Source organism: Anoplophora glabripennis, unplaced genomic scaffold (assembly GCF_000390285.2).
Source record: "Anoplophora glabripennis isolate ALB-LARVAE unplaced genomic scaffold, Agla_2.0 scaffold1066, whole genome shotgun sequence".
Taxonomy (NCBI): domain Eukaryota; kingdom Metazoa; phylum Arthropoda; class Insecta; order Coleoptera; family Cerambycidae; genus Anoplophora; species Anoplophora glabripennis.
In genome coordinates this window covers 93,709-113,940 of record NW_019417150.1, presented here as the reverse complement: position 1 = coordinate 113,940, position 20,232 = coordinate 93,709, and the positions used below count along the sequence as shown (strand labels likewise).

Below are 20,232 nucleotides of genomic sequence, written 5' to 3'. Positions count from 1 at the left end.
GTCAGCTTCAATTATTCTGGATCGCTCGGTATAATAATAATAATAATAATAATATCTTTATTTTCAAGAACACTCACATAGATCTAGTAACATTAATGAAAATAACGTCAACAGAGCTTTGCTATTACAGCTCTAACAACTTTATAACTATCCATATAGAAAAAAGAAATACCTATATAATAAATTTCAGAGATCAATTCATCCTTACAAGCTATTATTATTAAAATACTCATTTACAGTATATGATTCCAGATCTATTAATAAATTGAAAATTTTCTTTTTGAAAATTATTACTTATATCTGTAATTATTCTTATATCAGCAGGCAATTTATTATACATTTTAATATAATTATAAAAGGCACCTTTCTCTGTATATCGAATAGGAATAATCCTCAGTTCTTGTTTATTGGTTATGTTGTGAAGACATTTCTGTGAACAAATACCTGTTTTTTAAAAAATTAAGTTAACATTTTATTTTCCTTGAATTTTCCCCTGCACGATTCTCTACTCTTCATTTTTAGGATTATCCGTAACACGCGCTTTTGAATAATAAAAATCCTTTCGGCATCTGAACTACTGCCAGGATAATTCAAAAGGTCCTACGAAGAAACCAAAAATTAAACCACACCAAATATTCACCTTAAAGTCATGCTAGAAATGTCTTTCTTTTACAACATGCATATTTTCGGAATCCCACAAATGATTGTTCTTCCAATTGAAAACTCTCCATCTAGTAAATGTCGTCTCATTGGTAAATAGAATCTTATTGAGGAAATCTGGGTTTTCCATTTGCATATTTTGTACAAACTGAGCAAATTGTAGGCAAGCTGGTAAATCTTGAGGCAATAACTGCTGAATCGGAGTATAATGATATGGATGGAGCATTATGAACCGGAGTATAATGATATGGATGGAGCATTTCTTTTTTCCAAATTCTATATATAAATGGACGATTGCCTTGCCGCGTTGCCGCACTTAACCGACGAGTACTTATACCGGAATTTTTCGAAACACAAATTAAAATTTCCTCTTCTTCATCGACTGTGATAGATTTTGGAGAACCATGGTTAATTTTTTGGTCGAAAAGATCCAGATTTGCCTAAGTGGTTGTAAATATTTCTGAATAGTTTATAATGTAGTATAACAACCCTAGGTTCGACAAAAAATAAGTAAACGTAGTTTTGGCCAACAATATGTGATCGTCATAAGGACTCCCTACGTTGTATGTTTCTATTTTTTAATTGACCGGAAGGCACTGGCTACTAACTTTGTAGAGGGGATGTATGGTTTAATTATATAAAACAAAAGCAGAGTAAATACACCTAACCTTTATTTACATACAATTCAAATTAAACATGTGACAAATAGAAAGAACAACAAAAACATTAACAACCATTAAACATAAAAGGAGAGTGCCAGGCTCACCTAGAGCTCCTGCGGGGAAAGAGCATGGCAGAGAAACCCACGATCGTTGCTCTTACCACCCAAATATAAATACAAAACAACCGCTAACCAAAGGCATACATTAAGAACCTTTGCTAATGATAATTAAAACTGGACTTATTTAATTTCTCACTAAATGTCATCTCACTCAAGTCTGACATACACACTTCCAAGTAAAACTGAAGAGGTTTGGTGTTAGTTAGCCGGCAGAGCCGGAAGGTACTGGAGTCCCATACGGGAGGCAATCCAGCTATAGTTGAGATTTCGGAAGATCCTTCATAACACTGGAGTCCCATACGGGAGGCAATCGAGCTTAATCCAGATTCGTTCCGCACGGGCGAAAATGTTAGTAAACTCAACAAGGCTCGTATAGACGTATGACATAAAGTGAGCACAAGAAATCAAAGAACAACTTAATCATGATAAAACAAGTTAAATGTGAAACAAAGAGGTCGTTAATGCAATATCTGGGCAGTCACGACAATATACATATTTTAACATGTAATAAATAATGAGCAATCTATAATAATAATTGTAACAATTTTATCTTAGAAAAATATACGCCCCTGAGCGTAAGACAATGAAGGCTAAACATATACAGAATTATTATCATGAAACATCTATATTTTACGTATAACGTAATCGTGGCAAAAACAAGTTAGATGTGAAACAAAGAAGTCGTTATTGTAATGTCTGGCAATCAGGACAATACATATATTTTTAACATGAAATAAATAATGGGCAAACTTTAAGTATAATTATAACAATTTTACCTTAGAAAAATATATGCCCTTGAGCATAAAGCAATGGAAGCTAAACATACAAAGAATTATTATCATGAAACATCTATAATCATCACAATCATAAGGTTACATAGAACAATTAACAACAAAGTACTTAAAGAATATTACCTGCTAACTAATAACACTTTAAACACTTAATTTTACACTACTTTGTCACACTGCCCGCCGATCGTCTTACTGCCGATCGTCTTACTGCCGATCTCCACACTGTTCTCACTTCAACTGCCTATCTTCGACTGACTAGGCTTCCTTTCAGAATTTCCTACCTAAGTGCCTGTTTTTTGTGCTTCCTTCTATCGACCGTTAATATTACTTTTTTATTGTTATACAACACCTATGTAACAGGTGACGTCGAAGTTGATAAGATAAGTACGGTTTTGCACAATAATAAGGTTGCAATCTATTTGGGTACATGTATTCATATCTTCGGGCCGCCGCATGTCCATTAAAATTAGCCTGGGCAAAAACACAAATCATATCACGCATCTCACTGTTTGCAAAATTATTGTGTCGTGGTATTTTTTGATCACTAGCCTATAATTTTGCACGAATAATAAATCACACGCATGCAAAATACGCTAATATTTATTGACATGAAAATCTGACACAAGCCTACTTAGAAAAGAAATAGCAAAATCAACGCCTGAAAGAAAATCACAAAATACATTGAAACTTTTAAATGCAAATAACTCGGACACCGATAAAGTTAGGTGACCTAAACAAGGGTACATTTTTTATTTAGAATTGAACGTTCTTTTAGATTTTTAACTTTTTTAAATCATAGCTCAACAGATAAAAAAAAATATGTTTTCATTTACCTAAATAATACGGTGAAACAAATGATCTCTAGGAGCAACGTCAAAATAAGCTTCAAATTCGTAATTCTCATACCAAAAAACCCAACACTACCAAATTTCAGAGTCATGCTATCAAAACTTTCTCAATTGAGAAATTTCAGAATAAAATTTAAACCTTGAACACCCAGCTCGTAAACCAGCGACATTAGTATAAGGCATGATAAGCTCAAACATAATATTTTGGTGTCTAGTATCTCCAGCTTAGTGACCCATTCTTTCTGACTCGCCCTGTATAGGTATATAATTTTAATTATTGTCAACATGTAGCATTCGCTTCGTTGGTTTAGGTTTTATAAGCAAAACACTTAGAAACCTATAAGCATATATCTACAGACTGTCTTTTCTATGATGGCTACTAGTATTTTTGTCACAAACAAAACCTCTATCGATTAGCTTGAAGCTGTCAAAAATAGACTATGCTGTGCTGAAAATTTAGCCAAAATGGTTTAACCACTTGGATTCAAATTTAATAATTATTTTAACTTTTGCTGAAAAACACTATAATACCTAACATGTCAATTTACATCAGAGAGGACCTTATGATTCAGATTAAATTTTTTTAGTTTCTCTTCATGAAGTATGCTGTGATTCCTATTAGGTTAAATCATACAGGGCGTTCATTTTACTGCAACCCTTTGTGAATGTGTATGTTTAAATTTTTACACGCAACTATCAGAAATAGATAGAGACTTTTATTCTACACAAGAAATGTATACCTATCAAAAGTCGAAATTATGGCCCCAAAAGTAAAAGTCTAACAGATTAAAATCCTGACAACGAGAAGGTGATGTAAAGTCATTACCCCGACCAATCCAACAGTTTGGAAATGTTCGATTTAAATGATCTTTCACTAAATGGCTGCAATGAGCAGGGCCACCATCGTACATGAACCACATTTGTCATCTGATGGAATTCTAAATAATTTTGGCCCTTCAACCTTGTAGGTAGAGCGATAGGTCCCAAAATGATGCTCTTTTACGGCATGAGGATTTTCCTCGCTTCATATGTGATAGTTTTTGCCACCTCTACGGGTAAAACCAGTTTCATCTGTAAATTAATTCTCCTGAGAAAAGTGTGATCCTTGTTATGTAACTGGAGAAATTGTTCAAAAAATGTTCATCTCAAATGTTCAATATTTTCATAACCGAGCATAATTTCGACTTTTGATAGCTAAATATTTTTTGTGTAGAATAAAATTCTCTACCTATTTCTGATAGTGTAAAAATTTAAACATACAAAAATGTTACAGTAGAATATTTACAAAAGGTTGTGGTAAAAATGCACACACTGTATGACTTAACCGAATAGGAATATAATCATTGCATACTTCATGAAGAGAAACTAAGCAACAGCAAATTTTGCTCGAATTAAAAAAACATAAAACATAAAACACACCACAGAAATGAGACATCCCCCAAATCCAAAAGCCAAAGGCTTGTGCGGAAGGGGGCTACACTTGAAAAAACGCGGACAAACACCCATTATCCATCGACATTGCCAGTGCCGACACCGGGGATCGAACCCGGACCAGAGTAGGAAGCCTAGCCGAGAAATGCCTGCCACCGCACTCTCGACCGACTGCGCTACCGTGGCGAATTGGTTAACTGGATTCAGAGTTAAGGAGAAAACAAGAAATAAAAAAAAGAAACTTCAACACCCTGTAACTTTTTTCGCGACATTTTTCGTTTCGGCAAGGTTGGTTAAATGGACACTATTTGGGTTTTAGATTATACCCTTGAAATATGTAACATTCGTTAGGTGACGTCCTGTATCTGAAATAAATTCGTAATTCAAATGAGATAATTTAAAATGTAGAGAGGATTAACATTAATTTATGGTACGATGTAATAAATAGGTAATAGTAAAATAAACAAAATCATTTTCATATTTGAAAATCTGAAAGTTAAAGTTAAGTCTGTAGAAAACCATTTGTCTAAATGTATGCATTAGTTTACAAACAGTTTTTGTTACAAGAATGTTACCATATTGTCTGTCTTTTTTTTTTCTCTATTAAATTGAAACAAAGATGACTTGTAAATATTGTTTTCAGGTAATAGTTTTATACAGGATGCACTGATTAGAATATGTGATGGAATTTGTCACCCACTTAAAATAAGAATCGAGAAAGTATTAAATGTACCAACTCCAGCTACAGTTTTACATTCGGTAGTAAATTTATTGAGATACTATAAGAAATGCATTTGTAAGGTATGTATAAACTATGCTAAGTTTTGATACTTAGTTAATGATTTGGCGTTAAAGTTACTTCCTTTGGGTGCCGTCATAATTTTTTGTCTCTGTTGAAATTTAAATATACTGGACGTGCATTGGTAATTATGTCGCAATTCTGAAGAGGTTGTATTTGATATTATGGCTCTGTAGAAACATGATCACTAGAATACAAATTTATTATTTTGAAATAAAAAATGGAGTGTTACGATGCCCAGTATAGTTTGATTATGGTTTTATTATCTACCTTTTCAAGAATCAGCCAGCCCAAACAAAATACTTTGGCTCACTTTGCTTTAGCTGCTTACATGACAACCGTCCCATGATAAAACAATCACCCTGTATACGGGATGCTTTATACACCAGTGTCTTCGAGTAGATCGTTCATGCAGCTCTTCCTGAGAAAGATACATTTAGACATCAGCTTCATCATAGAGACAAAAAAAATGGTATCCAGCTGCCTGCTGCTCTAAATGACACCTTAAGGCACAGTATTTACTGAAAGACAATTTAAATGGATAGATATTAATACTGAGTTTCATCATCAGCACCCTAGAAGTAAGGTATTGTCAACATGTTAGTACATCAAGAATGGGCCATCTGTGAGTCAGAATACTTGAATGTGAGACTAGATATACGCGAATAGAAATATTAAACGAACCATCAAAAGGATACCTGAGAACAAGGAAAAAGAGATATCTGGCAATGACCTATCTACCTTATACAAGGTGTAACAGAAATAAGTATTCAAAATTTCTAAGCTTGTAAAACAAGTCGAAAAATGACGAAAACTTTAGTACAATTTCTGTTAGGGGCGGCTCCTAAGGGTGCTACGCTCTCCTAAAGGGGTAACCTCGGAAACAGTTTTTAATGTGTAACATCCAAACGGCTCGACATTAAGTCATGAAATTTTGGTGAGATATTAACCTTGACGTGCTTAATAAGTCTCATAAAATACATTTCAAAATTTGCTACAGGGGCGTGAGAAAATGCAGGACCCAGGGACAAATTTAATCATATCTTTTTTGTAGTCAATTTTTTCTAGTTCCTGACTCGAAAATATTGAAATTTGAAGTATTTAACATAAAAAAGGTCCTCTTGTTAAATTTCACTAGGATGTGCCGTTTTCCAGTAAAATCGATTTCAATCATTCCCAACGTGCTCCAAATTCAACTTTCATTACATAGCAAAATAAATTAATTGCAGTGTGCCATGGGGAAAACAACTAGTCTGACAGTTAACAGAAATGTCAAGTATTTTTAGTTTCAAATTTGTGTCATTTGAGTATTCGCAGTGCCGTTTTATAGTAAATAAAAATATCAAATAATTTAAAAATGCAACAGTATACATTTTCTGAGTATGTAGATATGCTTTTGACGTTAGGTGAATGTCATGGAAGCGCAAGAGCAGCCGCACAACGATACGGTGAAAAGTTCCCCAACAGAAATGTGCCCAATTACAAAACATTTCTTTGCACAGAAAGGCGTTTGCGAGAACGGGGTACGTTAAAAAGGAACAATTTTGAGAGAGGCAGGCGTAGAATAATTAGAAATGTCCTGAATGAGGAAAATATTTTAAATTTAGTTGAAGCTAACGCCACACTTAGTACAAGACGACTATCAGTTCAAAATAACATGTCTCATATGACAGTATGGAGGATAATGAGAGAACAACAATTGTATCCCTATCATTATAGACAGGCCCAAGACATTTTACCACAGGACAGGCCCATGCGCAGACAGTTTTGTCAGTTGGTTTTAGACAGGCAAGCCGAAGATCCGATGTTTCTATCGAATATTATTTTTACCGATGAAGCTACCTTTACCAGAAGCGGTGTTTTTAATATGCGCAATGAACATATGTGGGCCGAAGAAAATCCTAATGCTCGGAAGGTAACCCATTATCAGCATTCATTTAAAATAAATGTTTGGGCTGCCACATTAGGAAATAATCTATTTGGATATCACATCATGCCTGGAAATTTAACCGGAGCAATGTACCATCAATTTTTGTCTACTAGATTGTATGAATTTTTAGAGGATATTCCTTTGGTAAGACGAGGTTCCTTATGGTACATGCATGACGGCGCCCCTCCTCACTTCAACCGTCAATGTCGACAGTGGTTAAACGAGCACTTCCCAAATCGCTGGATTGGCCGAGGAAATGATGCTGCCATAAATTGGCCTCCACGGTCACCAGACCTCAACCCAATGGATTTTAACGTGTGGGGTCAAATGAAACAAAAAGTGTATTTCCAAGCTGTTGACAATGAGGAACAGTTGCGTCAGCGTATAGAAAATGCATTTAATGAACTCAATGTGGAGCACAAACTATACCGGAACCTATTTTCTTTGGAAAACAGGTTACGTGCGTGCATTAGGGCAAACGGCGGACATTTTGAAAGTTGAATCTAGTCTGTCTTCTTGACTAGGGCACATTTTCTGCTAAAGAAATTAAGATATTTGGTTAATTTGTTAAACTAAACTAAATGGTTTAAATCTGTTAAAATGTTACGTAAAAGTTTCAGCCGCTTACAATAGTTTAATAAATAATCTCATATGTATCTATTTTTTAGCTTTTATTTATATCACCATATTTTTATTTGTTACTATTAAGAGTGTTAAAAATATTTGACATTTCTGTTAACTGTCAGACTAGTTGTTTTCCCCATGGCACACTGCAATTAATTTATTTTGCTATGTAATGAAAGTTGAATTTGGAGCACGTTGGGAATGATTGAAATCGATTTTACTGGAAAACGGCACATCCTAGTGAAATTTAACAAGAGGACCTTTTTTATGTTAAATACTTCAAATTTCAATATTTTCGAGTCAGGAACTAGAAAAAATTGACTACAAAAAAGATATGATTAAATTTGTCCCTGGGTCCTGCATTTTCTCACGCCCCTGTAGCAAATTTTGAAATGTATTTTATGAGACTTATTAAGCACGTCAAGGTTAATATCTCACCAAAATTTCGTGACTTAATGTCGAGCCGTTTGGATGTTACGCATTAAAAACTGTTTCCGAGGTTACCCCTTTAGGAGAGCGTAGCTCCCTTAGGAGCCGCCACTGGCAAAAATTGTACTAAAGTTTTCGTCATTTTTCGACTTGTTTTACAAACTCAGAAATTTTGAATACTTATTTCAGTTACACCTTGTACAGAGTGAGCTTTAATTGCATACATAATAGATAGTGGTATATAGCTTACTGTGCAGAACATATAATTAATAGTTTTTAAACAGCAAAGGTACATTTTCTGATGTTTACATGTTCTCCATGATCTTTCAGTGCAGAAAATTAAACGAAGTTGCTGTAGCGTTACGGTTTGTCACTTCGTGGATGGATCCATTTCTATCATTGTCTTACTAAAAGTGTGTTTCTTGTCTATAAGATGCAAGCCTTAATATTTTCAGGAGGCCTTACAAACATTTAGTGTTCAGGCAAAGAGAAAAAGACGCAATAGACACAAGAGTAACATACTTGCAGTGCCAATGTCATCAATGAAGAAAGAGCGATAAGCATGGTATAATCTTACACGAGAGTTTGTTGACGTTGGCGTGAAGAGGGAGATGTCCAATGCCTATTTGCCAGCGAGCAAGCCATTATTCTTCCAGAACCATTTAAGAAGTACGGGGATATTGGTACAACTGTTGTTGGATCCAGTAATAGAGGTATGGAGGAGCAAGCCCACTTTAACCTACCTCAAAGGGATACAACCAATCAAAATCCATGACATTGCAGAGTTAAAGTGACATTAAGTCTGATGGGAGACAATATATGTGGTGATGTCGCTCTTCAAAAGGATCTCTACAAATTTTCTTGTATATTTATATTATATATCCCAGAATATGTGGGAAATATGACAAATTCCTATAAAAATTCCCCCCCCCCCCACGGAGATACAGGCCCCTAAAGGATGCTCCTGAAAATTGATTTTTATTTAATAACTTTTAAAATACTTATTGTAATTTAATTATTTTTTAATACGATGGACAACCAACAGATAAGACTCCTTAAAAATTTATAAAAATTTATTTGGTTTGCCAGGACTAGCTGTAGCACAATAATGTCAATTTTTTTTACACCCTTTACGGTAAAGGCGCAAAAATAATATTTTTAGATAGCACACTTGGTTGATATTGATAAAATGAACTTTTTTGAGACAAAAATAATTTTTGTTGAATATGATTTTTATTAGGTACATAATTTTGTATGTCCGTTCAACATGAGCTCCTTCTAATGTTAAGCATTCCCTAGCTCTGCGAATTGAAGATTGTTGAATCCTTCTGTTGTCCATCATCTTGTATAAATCTGAGACACTGCCCACTTATTCTGGGACACCCTGTATATTAAAAATGATACCTATTTCAAGTCATATTTTTATATTTCCAATAGATGACTAAGTAATAATAAGTGCAGCTCACATGATGCACAGTATATTAGATTATTTATTACCTTTATTATTTGTTTACTTTTTAGATTGTATCAAAAGGATCATTAGAGAAAACATTGCTCGACCTTCAAAACCTATGTGAGCAAGTATTTTTTACAACATTACAACAGGAGGTCAACAATGCTCTTATTAAAGTAGAAACACCCCTCAGAGATTTGTCTCCTACTCCAGTAGTAAATAATTTACTAGCTCTTTTAAGAGACTTATTATCTACAGCTAATATGAGTGAAGGCCGAGAAAATGATATGAAAAAGGTAAAGTTAAGACAAATACTTTTTAATGGATTTTAAATGTTGTATTGAAATATAAAGGGTGCGCAATGTTCAGTGTACATAGACAGAAGACAATTTAACTAAACTTACCCAATTCTGAATTGTTTTGTTTAGCTTTGCCCAATTTAAATTAAATTTAGCACTCTAAGTGGTATCGCAATATTCTCTCACAAAAAATATTGGAAATTATTATCATCTTTTGTAATATATTCAGGACCAGTTTTTCTATCTACGAATAAAATTAATAATCCGGGATTTAAAATGGATTGTTTCAATAAATTTTATTTGGATAATTGTTGCCACTTGATTATGTTGTGGATAAGTTTTTTAAAACAATAATTGACAATATTGATGGGAGCTAATAATAGTTTAATGCAAAATTATCAAAATCTGTACAAGGTGCCCCACAAAGGTCGGAGAGGTACAATATTAGTGAAAGTATAGGCCCTAGAACTTCGGGAAAAAAATTTTAATTAATAAATCAACCAAGACAAAATTCAAGTTGCTAGCTTGTCCTTTAAGGGGCTCAATCTACATACCAAAACATTGAGTTGAATTTTTCTCAGAAATGTTTCCTATTTAGGTATATTAAATAGTACAAATATGGAAAGCTGAATTCATTGCACATAACTTTTGTTATTGACATTTTGTTCTATCTCTCGACAGAAAAGGTGGGGGAAGCCCCCTAATGTCTGATCAGGAAAATGCATTTTTTTAAGTATTGGCTCATCAAAAGCCCATAGTGTTATATCTCGTGGTGAATGCGTAATGTCATTTACCTCGATAAGGAACCCTATAGATGGCATTATTTCAAAAGATTGCCGTTTTATGGATTTTTCTCAAAAATTTTAAATGCCATGCTATAATTTAAATATATAAATGAATTCAGCACAAAAAATTGGTGAATATAGTATGTTTGAAATTTCTAACGGAAGTGTTGTTTATTTATTGGCACTATTTAATCAAGTTTAGAATGTTTTTTTGTTGTCGCTAATCAGTGAACAGAAAATAAATAATGATAATGAATTGAGGAACATGACGCTAACAAAAAGACATTTAATTACCAAAACAAAATGCATTTATAAAAGAACCTCCCTAAGCATGCAGCGAAGTTTAAATTCCTGCATTGAAAATAATGGTATGCATTTCAAGCATTTATAAACATCTTTATTTTTGTTAAAATTTAATTGTTCTTTCGTTACATAATATCAAAATCTGGTTGTTATTGGTTTTTGTTATTATTTTCAAAATTGTTATTATATTGACTCATTTGTGTGGGTTTAGGTAGGTTCTTTTATAAACGCATTTTGTTTTGGTAATTAAATGTCTTTTCCTTAGCGTCGTGTTTCTCAATTCATTATCATTATTTACTTTTTGCTCACTAATTTACGAAGAACTTGATAACAAAAAAAGATATCGAACTTTTTTTGGCGTCAGAATGTAGCTATTTTTATGCTCTTCAAACTAACCCTAACTATAAAAAGTTTTATGCTGCTATTTCAGTTTTTTGAGAAAATGTGAAAAAACCTAAACTTGGATAAATAGCGCCAATAAATAAACAACTCTTTTGTTATAAATTTCAAACTTATACTATATTCAACAATTTTTTGTGTTGAATTCATTTATGTAAAGAAAACTTCATTTCATTTAAAATTTTTGAGAAAAATCCATAAAACAACAAACTTTTGAAATAACACCATCTGTAGGGTTCCATATTGAGGTAAATGATTTATGCATTCACCACGAGATTAAGCATGAAAAGACCTTTCCAACGAGATATAACACTATAGGCTCTTGATGAGTCAATCTTTAAAAAAATGCATTTTTCTGATGAAACATTAGGGGCTTCCTCCACCCTTTCTGTCGAGAGATAGAACAAAATGTCAGTAACAAAAGTTATGCACAATGAACCCGGTTATCAATATTTATATTATTTAATATACCTGAATAAGAAACATTTCTAAGAAGAATTCAACTCTATAGGTGCATTTTGTTGGAATTATTCCGGAATTGAATTATGCAGAATGGGCGTTTTATTGCAAGGATATTCTGAATCCGGTTGCAACTTTTGCTTCTGTGGTTTGAGACGGAATTATTAGAATTAAGTGGTGGGGAGATCAAGTTTGTGAGGTTACTTAGGTACCTGGTGTAGCATTGGCCCGTTGAGATTCGGCATCTGTCTAATGTCAGATTTGATTCGAATCGTTTTATTGAAAAATGTCATTCTAAAGAATCCAATAAACCCGGGATTGATCCAACAAAACGCACCTTATGTTTTGGTATGTAAATTGTGCGGCCGAGTTACGAACTTGAAAACTATTTTCAGCGCTTTTCAGTCAATTTATTAATCAAAATATCTTTCCCGAAGCCCTATGGCCTATACTTTTCGTACTATCGTACCTCGCCGACCTTAGTGGGACACCCTGTACAATGAAATCTTCCTTAACGAACATGTCCTATAAATAGACACTTGTATGAATGAACAGTTTTGCCTAGTCAGGGCAACTTTTCATAACAATATTCTTGTAACTCTTTTTAGGGCAGACTTTCTTTTGAGCGGATATAGACACAGGTATATTCAGTGAAAATTTAAATGTTTTTACCTGTTAACCAGTGGGATTTATATAAATAAAATGTTAACAATGTTGAATTAAAACTTGTGGAGTATACAAAATGTTTTATTTCTTTATAAAACTTTGAACAACAACTTCACTTTGATACGAAACTGTCTACTGTCATATTTTTAGATGACTGAACACGACCATACAAAATAACCATTGATTATCCAAAAACAGAACTAACAGAAAATCTTATAATATTATAGTGGCTGCAACGCCATCTAGTAGTATTGTTAAAACTATAAAACAAACTACTTAACACTCCCACTTTTTCTAGTTTTACAATAATGTACATTTGAACAAATAAAATGAAATAGTTAAAATTTAACAGCTAGTACAACCTAAATCTACACCAATTAATTTTTGTAACTTTTCGAATCTGACTCTGGGTAAAGCTTTGGTGAAAATGTGGGCTTCTTGGTTTGAACTTTCAATGTATTCTGGTCGTATATCCCCATTTTCAAATTTTTCACGAATATAATGGAACCTGACGTCAATATGTTTGGTGCGATTATGAAATTCAGGATTTTTGATAAGTCTTATGGCACTTTGATTATCAATAAATATTTGAATAGGTTTAGAAACCTGCTCTCCAATGTCTGTCAACAGTTGTTTTAGCCACATAGCTTCTTTTGTTGCTTCAGATGCTGCTATATATTCAGACTCAGTTGTTGATAGTGCCACACTTTGTTGTTTTCTACTGCTCCATGTCACTGCGCCTTCACACATCTTGAATATGTAGCCACTTGTGGATTTTCTTGTTTCAACATCTCCTGCATAATCTGCATCAGTGAATCCAATCAGGTCTAATGATTTTCCATGTTTATGATAGGTAATACCATAATCTGATGTGAGGAGCAAATATTTAAAAATTTTCTTAACAGAGTTCCAATGTGCTAATGTATGATTATTTGTGAAGCGACTTGCAACTCTCACTGCATGAGCTATATCTGGTCTACTAACAATAGCAAGAAATATTAGTGATCCAATAGCTTGTCTGTACGGCACTTGACCTTCTTCAAGGAATGGTTCTGTGTCCATTGATAAGTTACAACTTTTATCTTCTGGAACATGTTGGTTTGGCGTCTTTCAATCCGAAATGATTTATTAGTTGCCTTATGTAATTCGATTGACTAATGAAAATATAATCACTATTTATAATAATTTCTAGTCCAACAAAATATTCCGGTTTATTAATTTTCATATTAAACATGCTTTTCATTTTTTTGTAAAACTGAATCAATAGCTTCTTTACTATTTGATAACACAAGTCCATCGTAAACGTATATTATTAATAATACTTTTACACCTTGTACAACTCCATTAATAATAATAATAATAATATATTTATTCATCCCTTCAGATCTTACAAGCAAAAGATATAGGACAAGTCAATATAAGAAATAGGAAAGTATATAAAAGTATATATGATGTATACACGTCAATGACATTAACAATTGATAAGACATACAGATACATGCACAATAAAATTTAAAATTTCCCATTTAAAAATTCTGCAGCATTATAAAAACATTCATTTGATAAAAATTGTCTAAGTTTTCGTTTAAAAACATTTGGATTATTCTCCAGTCTCACACACTCGGGCAGCCGATTCAAAAGTTTAATCCCCATATAGACTGGGCTTCTTTCAAAAAGATTAGTTGCATGTTTAGGTGGCCTAATAGAATTTGAGGATCTAGTAAAATGATCATGATAATCGGAATTTCTGCAAAAATTCTGATAGTTATTTTTTACATAGAGAATGCACTTGTATATATAAATAGAATATAATGTAAGAATGCCATGTTTTTTAAAATGTTCTCTACAGGTTTCTCTGTATTTTAAATTAAAAATTAGCCGTATAATTATTTTTTGAGAAATGAAAACTTTGGAAGCAGCCCCTACACTACCCCACAAAATAATATTATAAGAAATGTGAGGGTAAACAATGGCATAGTAAACATTAATTAATTGACCTGTAGTAAAGATATTCTTCAGTTTTAATATAGCATAATAGCTATTTAATTTTTTGCAAACATGATTTATGTTTGTATTCCAACTTATATTGCTGTCCACAAACAAACCTAAGAATTTTGTAACTTTTGAAAAATAAATGTCAACATTATTAACTAGGATCTTACTACAATCAGGAATTACAGACCCAGTGCCAAAATACATACAAGTTGTTTTAGCAGCATTTTCAATCAGCGAATTTCTACCGCACCATGTGGTAAATTCTCTGGAGAGAATATTCATTTTCGGAATAAGATCTTTCAGAGATTCAGCTTCTGTTGCCAAAGTGGTATCATCAGCATATAGAATTAAGTGTCTTGTACTAACGTAATTCGAAAGATCATTAACATACAATAAAAATATTAGAGGGGCAAGAATAGACCCTTGAGGTACTCCTGTATCCACATAGTGGGGAAGAGATCGCTGCCCATCAACTTTCACCATTATTTCTCTGACCTGAAGATAGGAGGCAAGCCATGTGAGAAATGTTCCTCTAAAACCCAAATCCCTTAATTTATTTATTGTAACATCAGTGTTCACTGAATCAAAAGCCTTTGAAAGATCGAAAAAGAGTGCACCCACACACCTCCGTCCATCCAGCGCTCTGTGGATATAGTTGAAGAGTGCAATAGATGCACTCTCAGTCGACCTTCCAGGCAGGAAACCATGCTGATGTTCAGTTATAATCTTATATTTGTTAATGAAAGATAACATCTGCTTATAAATACATTTTTCAATTATTTTGCATAAAACACTTTGTACCGTTATTGGGCGATAATTATCTAAGTTAAGATGGTTACCTTTTTTGAACACTGGTGTTACAATGCCTACCCTAAAGTTTGCTGGAAAGGTACCCCTCACCACTGAAGCATTTATCAAATCTGCCACCACACACGAAATATCAGGACCCAACCGTTTTACAACTTTTGTGGGAATGCAATCTGCACCCTCAGAATTCACATCTCTCAAAGAGTTCACAGCATCTAAAACATCTGTGGATAAAATAGGCATAAAATACGTATCACTAACATACATTGTAGTATAAGTATCAAAATGAATCCCATTGAAATGTGTATCTATTATATTTTTTACATTACTTGAAAAAAAATTTGCAAAAACATTAGAAATTTCGTAATTACCACGAATTATCTCTCCATTAATTTGAATAGACTTTATTTCACTATCTCTATTTTTCCCAATTTTTTGTTGTACGATACGCCAAATATATTTTTGTTTTTCATGTACATTTTTATTTTCGAGACCATTTTGATAATAAGATTTTTTGGTCTTATTAATTTCAGTATTATAGCATTTTTTACATTCTCTATAATAATCATGATCAGCTTGGTTTAATGACTGTTTAGTTAACCAAAACAGATTCCTAAGTTCGATACCCATTTGTCTGAGACTGGAGTCAACCCAACTTCTATTGTTGGCCTTACAAATATTTTTTATAACAACAGGACATATTAAATTAACATAATAAGATAGAATATTCACAATTTCTGCATATGCAAGGTCGACACTAGCGCTGTTCGCAGCATTGAGACACTCATACACAGATTCAAAATTTTCATTTGATATACATTCTTGTAATTTAATTAATTTACTTGGAGACATATTTCTCTAACTAATATTTTTATAAATCCTTCAAGCATGATTTACATACTGAAGTAGACTGACAATCAATTTTAACATCAATACCAAGGTGATCACCTAATTGCAAATCCACAACATTTTCATAATAGTCCCACGACATATTAGTTAAGAAATAATCGACTTTAGTTTTAGTCGTTCTCATGTTTTTATCAGTAAAAATGCGCGTAGGTGCCAGACTTAGTAAAGAAAGGTTAAAACTCTCTATTAAATCAATCAGAACTTCTTTATCATGGGACATACCAAGAAAATCAATATTAAAATCACTACATATCATGGTGACATCATAGTTTTTTGCACAGAAATTGAGGGCTGCAAAGAGCCGATCGATGAAAATCTCAATACTGACAGATGGGGACCTGTATAAATTCATAAGACAAACAGTTTTATCTTCGACCCGAAAAGACAAGTTACAAATTTTGCAATGCGTTTCAATAGATAAATTACTTAAAAATTCAGAAATTTTATACTGCATATGACTTTTTATAAGTATTAAAACTCCACCGTGCAGTTTAACACTACGATTGAAATAGAAAGCTACTTTATAGTTATTAAATCTAACTAAGTCTATATTAAAATCATAGCACCAGGTTTCAGATAAACAGAAAACATCAGGTTTGTCACATTTCAAAATTACCTCAATTCTATTAGATTTGTTACATAGTGATTGACAATTTACATTCATGACGCGAAAATATTTATCACAATTTGACAAATCACATCCACACCTACACACACTACCTTTATCTACCTCACTCTGTTCTACCCTTGAGGTAGTTTCTTGGGATGTAGTTGAAAAAATCTTTGTACATGGGCTCCATGTGGCCATATCTCAGGCTTCATAGCATTTTCGAAGTTATAATTGTATATACTTACTTTAATAGAGCTGTAGAGGTCAGGATATTTTGAAATTAAAGCGCTCACAATCGCTTCAGGAAAACGTGGTTTAATTATTTCGCAGAGTTCATCCATAGTCATAGTAGGATCCACTCTGTATATATGAAGATCTGCAAATTTAGGAACACCTCTGACATCTTTTCCATTTACCTTAATTTTGTTATTACTTCCTATAATTAATGGTTTTCTCATTTTCCTGTTTCTAACCTCATTCCATGCCTTTTTATTCTCTTGTATTTTATTTTCATTTTCCAGATTTATAATTTCGTTACATTTTTGTTTAGTATTTACTTGCATTAATGCAGCTGAAACATCCTTTCCGGTAATTATATTATTTTGGGTGGAACTGGCAACAGGTCTGAATATGAGGTGCTGCTATCGCTGTATCAATCCTATCACTGCGTACATTTTTTGTTATGGTTTTTAGCTGTTCTTTTTTAGGAAAGTATGCATTACTTCCTTTTAATAGCATAATCTGTTCATTCATTAAATCAATTTTGCTATGCAATTCCTTAATTATGTCATCCTTTTGCTTTAAAATATATTTAAATATATTTATGTCAATCAACTTATCCAGGCTGAGATTTTCCATAGCATCAAAAAATAATTGATCAGTGGATGGTTCCGGTTCACAACACTTAATTAAGTCATCATTGATGAACTTTACAAAATTACAGTTTTTAGCACAACTTACATGAAAATAACTCTCACAGTTTTTACATTTAAGACCATTTATAAGGTTCTTTTTACACCGTTTACAGCTCCTACTACTCAGAGCACATTCAGGTGAACCTACACCGGACGCCATACTTGTGATATTGATTATAAATACATTTATCCGATTCAGCTTGTTTAAAACCAAAATCACTCAGGAACATATGAANTGCGGAGTAAATCAAGTGCCTACTATGGAAAAATTGATAGTGTACCAACGTTTAGCGGAGGTTTTCAAGAAACAATAAATGTGAAACAGTGGATAAACAATATCGATACAACTGGTGATATGTTTGAGTGGGATGAAAAGGCACGTGTGTATTGTATGGTGAATAAACTAAAAGGAAATGCTCGAACCTGGTATTTAAATCAAGATAATACGAAATTGTCTTGGGAGGAATGGAAGAAGAAACTTAAAAATGCTTTTCCACCACAACAATGTGTTTTCGATAAATTGAGGGAACTTGTCAACGTTCAACGGGAACCTTCACAAAATTTGGTGGATTTTTATTACCAGAAGGTAGCGTTAGGGCAATATTGTAAGCTGGAGGACAAAGTTATAGTGGATGTCATCGCCAATACGATCAACGATCCTTTCCTAAAGTCAGGTATTCGTGCAGCAGCTTGCGTAAGTACTAAGCATTTATTACAATTTTTAATCGTTAATGCAGACCGTACACGTCATATACAACGTGATCGTGATATTAAATTAAGACATAACAATAATAGTGAACCTGGACCTTCGCGAATTACTCAAGAACGCGATTCAAAACAATTGAAATGTTACCTATGTGGCAAACCTGGACATAAAAAAATTAATTGTGATGCTTATAATTCGGATAAAAACTGTATGTTTTGTAAATGAAAAGGACATGTCGTGAGCGAGTGTTGGAAGAAAATAAATCGTGACGAATCGTCTAAATAGGAACTGAAAAGACTTGATTGTAGTCGGGTTATAAATAAAGATAAAAAGTTTTATAAACTTGTCAAAATTGGAGATGAAAAACTTTCCGGTTACGAAGACTTTGGCAGTAGTTGTAACACTATAAAATTAATTGCTGTTTATAAATTGGGACTTGAAATAAAAACTGATGACAGTAACAGTGTTATCATAGGTTACGGTGGTGCTACAGTTAAACCATTTGGCACTGTATCCGTCGAAATTGAGATAGATGATATTAAATTAGTTACGAATTTCTTTGTTGTGTCTAATACGTTACAAACCACCGATGTATTAATAAGTCAGCCAGTTACTGAGGACGACAACGTCTTTGTTTATAAAACTCCCGAGATGTTGACATTAACAGAGCGCAATATATTTCATAATTTACATTTTGAGGCGGATACAAATAATACACTGAAATTAATTGCACAGCATCGTATTTCCATTCAGCCGGGTGTTAATTTTGTTCCTATAAAAACAGAGATGGTTCATGGTGAAATACAAACACGTCATTCAGAACAATTCCGAAATGGATCAACTATAATAGTTCCTTCTAAGATTACGCGATTACAGAATGGAGAAGGGCTCCTAAAAATTATGAATTTAAGTCTGCAAACAATAAACATTCCTGAAAACACTTGCCTGGCACGAGGAGTGACTTGTAGTGCAACCAATAACAGCGAATTAGATGATCGAGTGCGTCAAATTCTCAATTTATATCCCGAATGTTATGGCGAAAATGTTTCACTTTTAAGTAACGTAAATATCGAAATGCATATACAGCTTACTTCACCAATACCGGTCAGTTACAAACCCTACCGTTTATCGCTTTACGAGCGTGAAATAGTACAGGGAATCGTGAAAGACTTGTTGGAAAAGGGTATAATTGAACCTACAACTTCACCATATAGCAGTCCCATCTTACTTGTAAAAAAGAAAACGGGCGACTTGCGTATGGTGGTAGACTTTCGAAAGTTAAATGAAATAACAGTAAAAGATCGTTATCCATTGTCATTAATAGAAGATCTTTTGGATCGATTATCTGGCAATAAAATATTTACGACAATAAAATATTTACGACCCTCGATTTAAAATCTGGTTACTATCAAATACTTATGTCAGAAGACAGTAAACAGTATACTGCTTTCATCACTCCTGATGGGTATTATCAATACAACAGAATGCCATTTGGGTTGTCCAATGCTCCAGCGGTATTTCAGCGTGCAATTACTTTGGCATTGGGATCGCTGGTACATCAATACGTGTTGGTATATTTAGATGATATACTAATTCTCTCAAAGAATGAGGAAGAAGGTTTAGAGCGCCTGGAT

The 20,232-nt window shown here is 33.3% G+C and overlaps 1 protein-coding gene across 2 annotated transcripts in view; it reads left to right on the top strand.

Moving 5' to 3' along the window:
• LOC108913508 (conserved oligomeric Golgi complex subunit 6) overlaps positions 1-20,232 on the top strand; it is a 52,843-nt gene that overhangs the window by 13,313 nt on the left and 19,298 nt on the right. The window contains exons 6-8 of one of the 2 annotated variants that reach the window (XM_018719063.2): positions 5,155-5,312; positions 9,815-10,042; positions 12,600-12,727. In XM_018719063.2, coding sequence (XP_018574579.1) covers positions 5,155-5,312; positions 9,815-10,042; positions 12,600-12,626 — 413 coding nt within the window. In that variant the 3' untranslated portion in view covers positions 12,627-12,727. Of the gene's footprint in view, positions 1-5,154; positions 5,313-9,814; positions 10,043-12,599; positions 12,728-20,232 lie in introns of those variants that run through there. The other variant, XM_018719062.1, reaches the window with a different exon arrangement.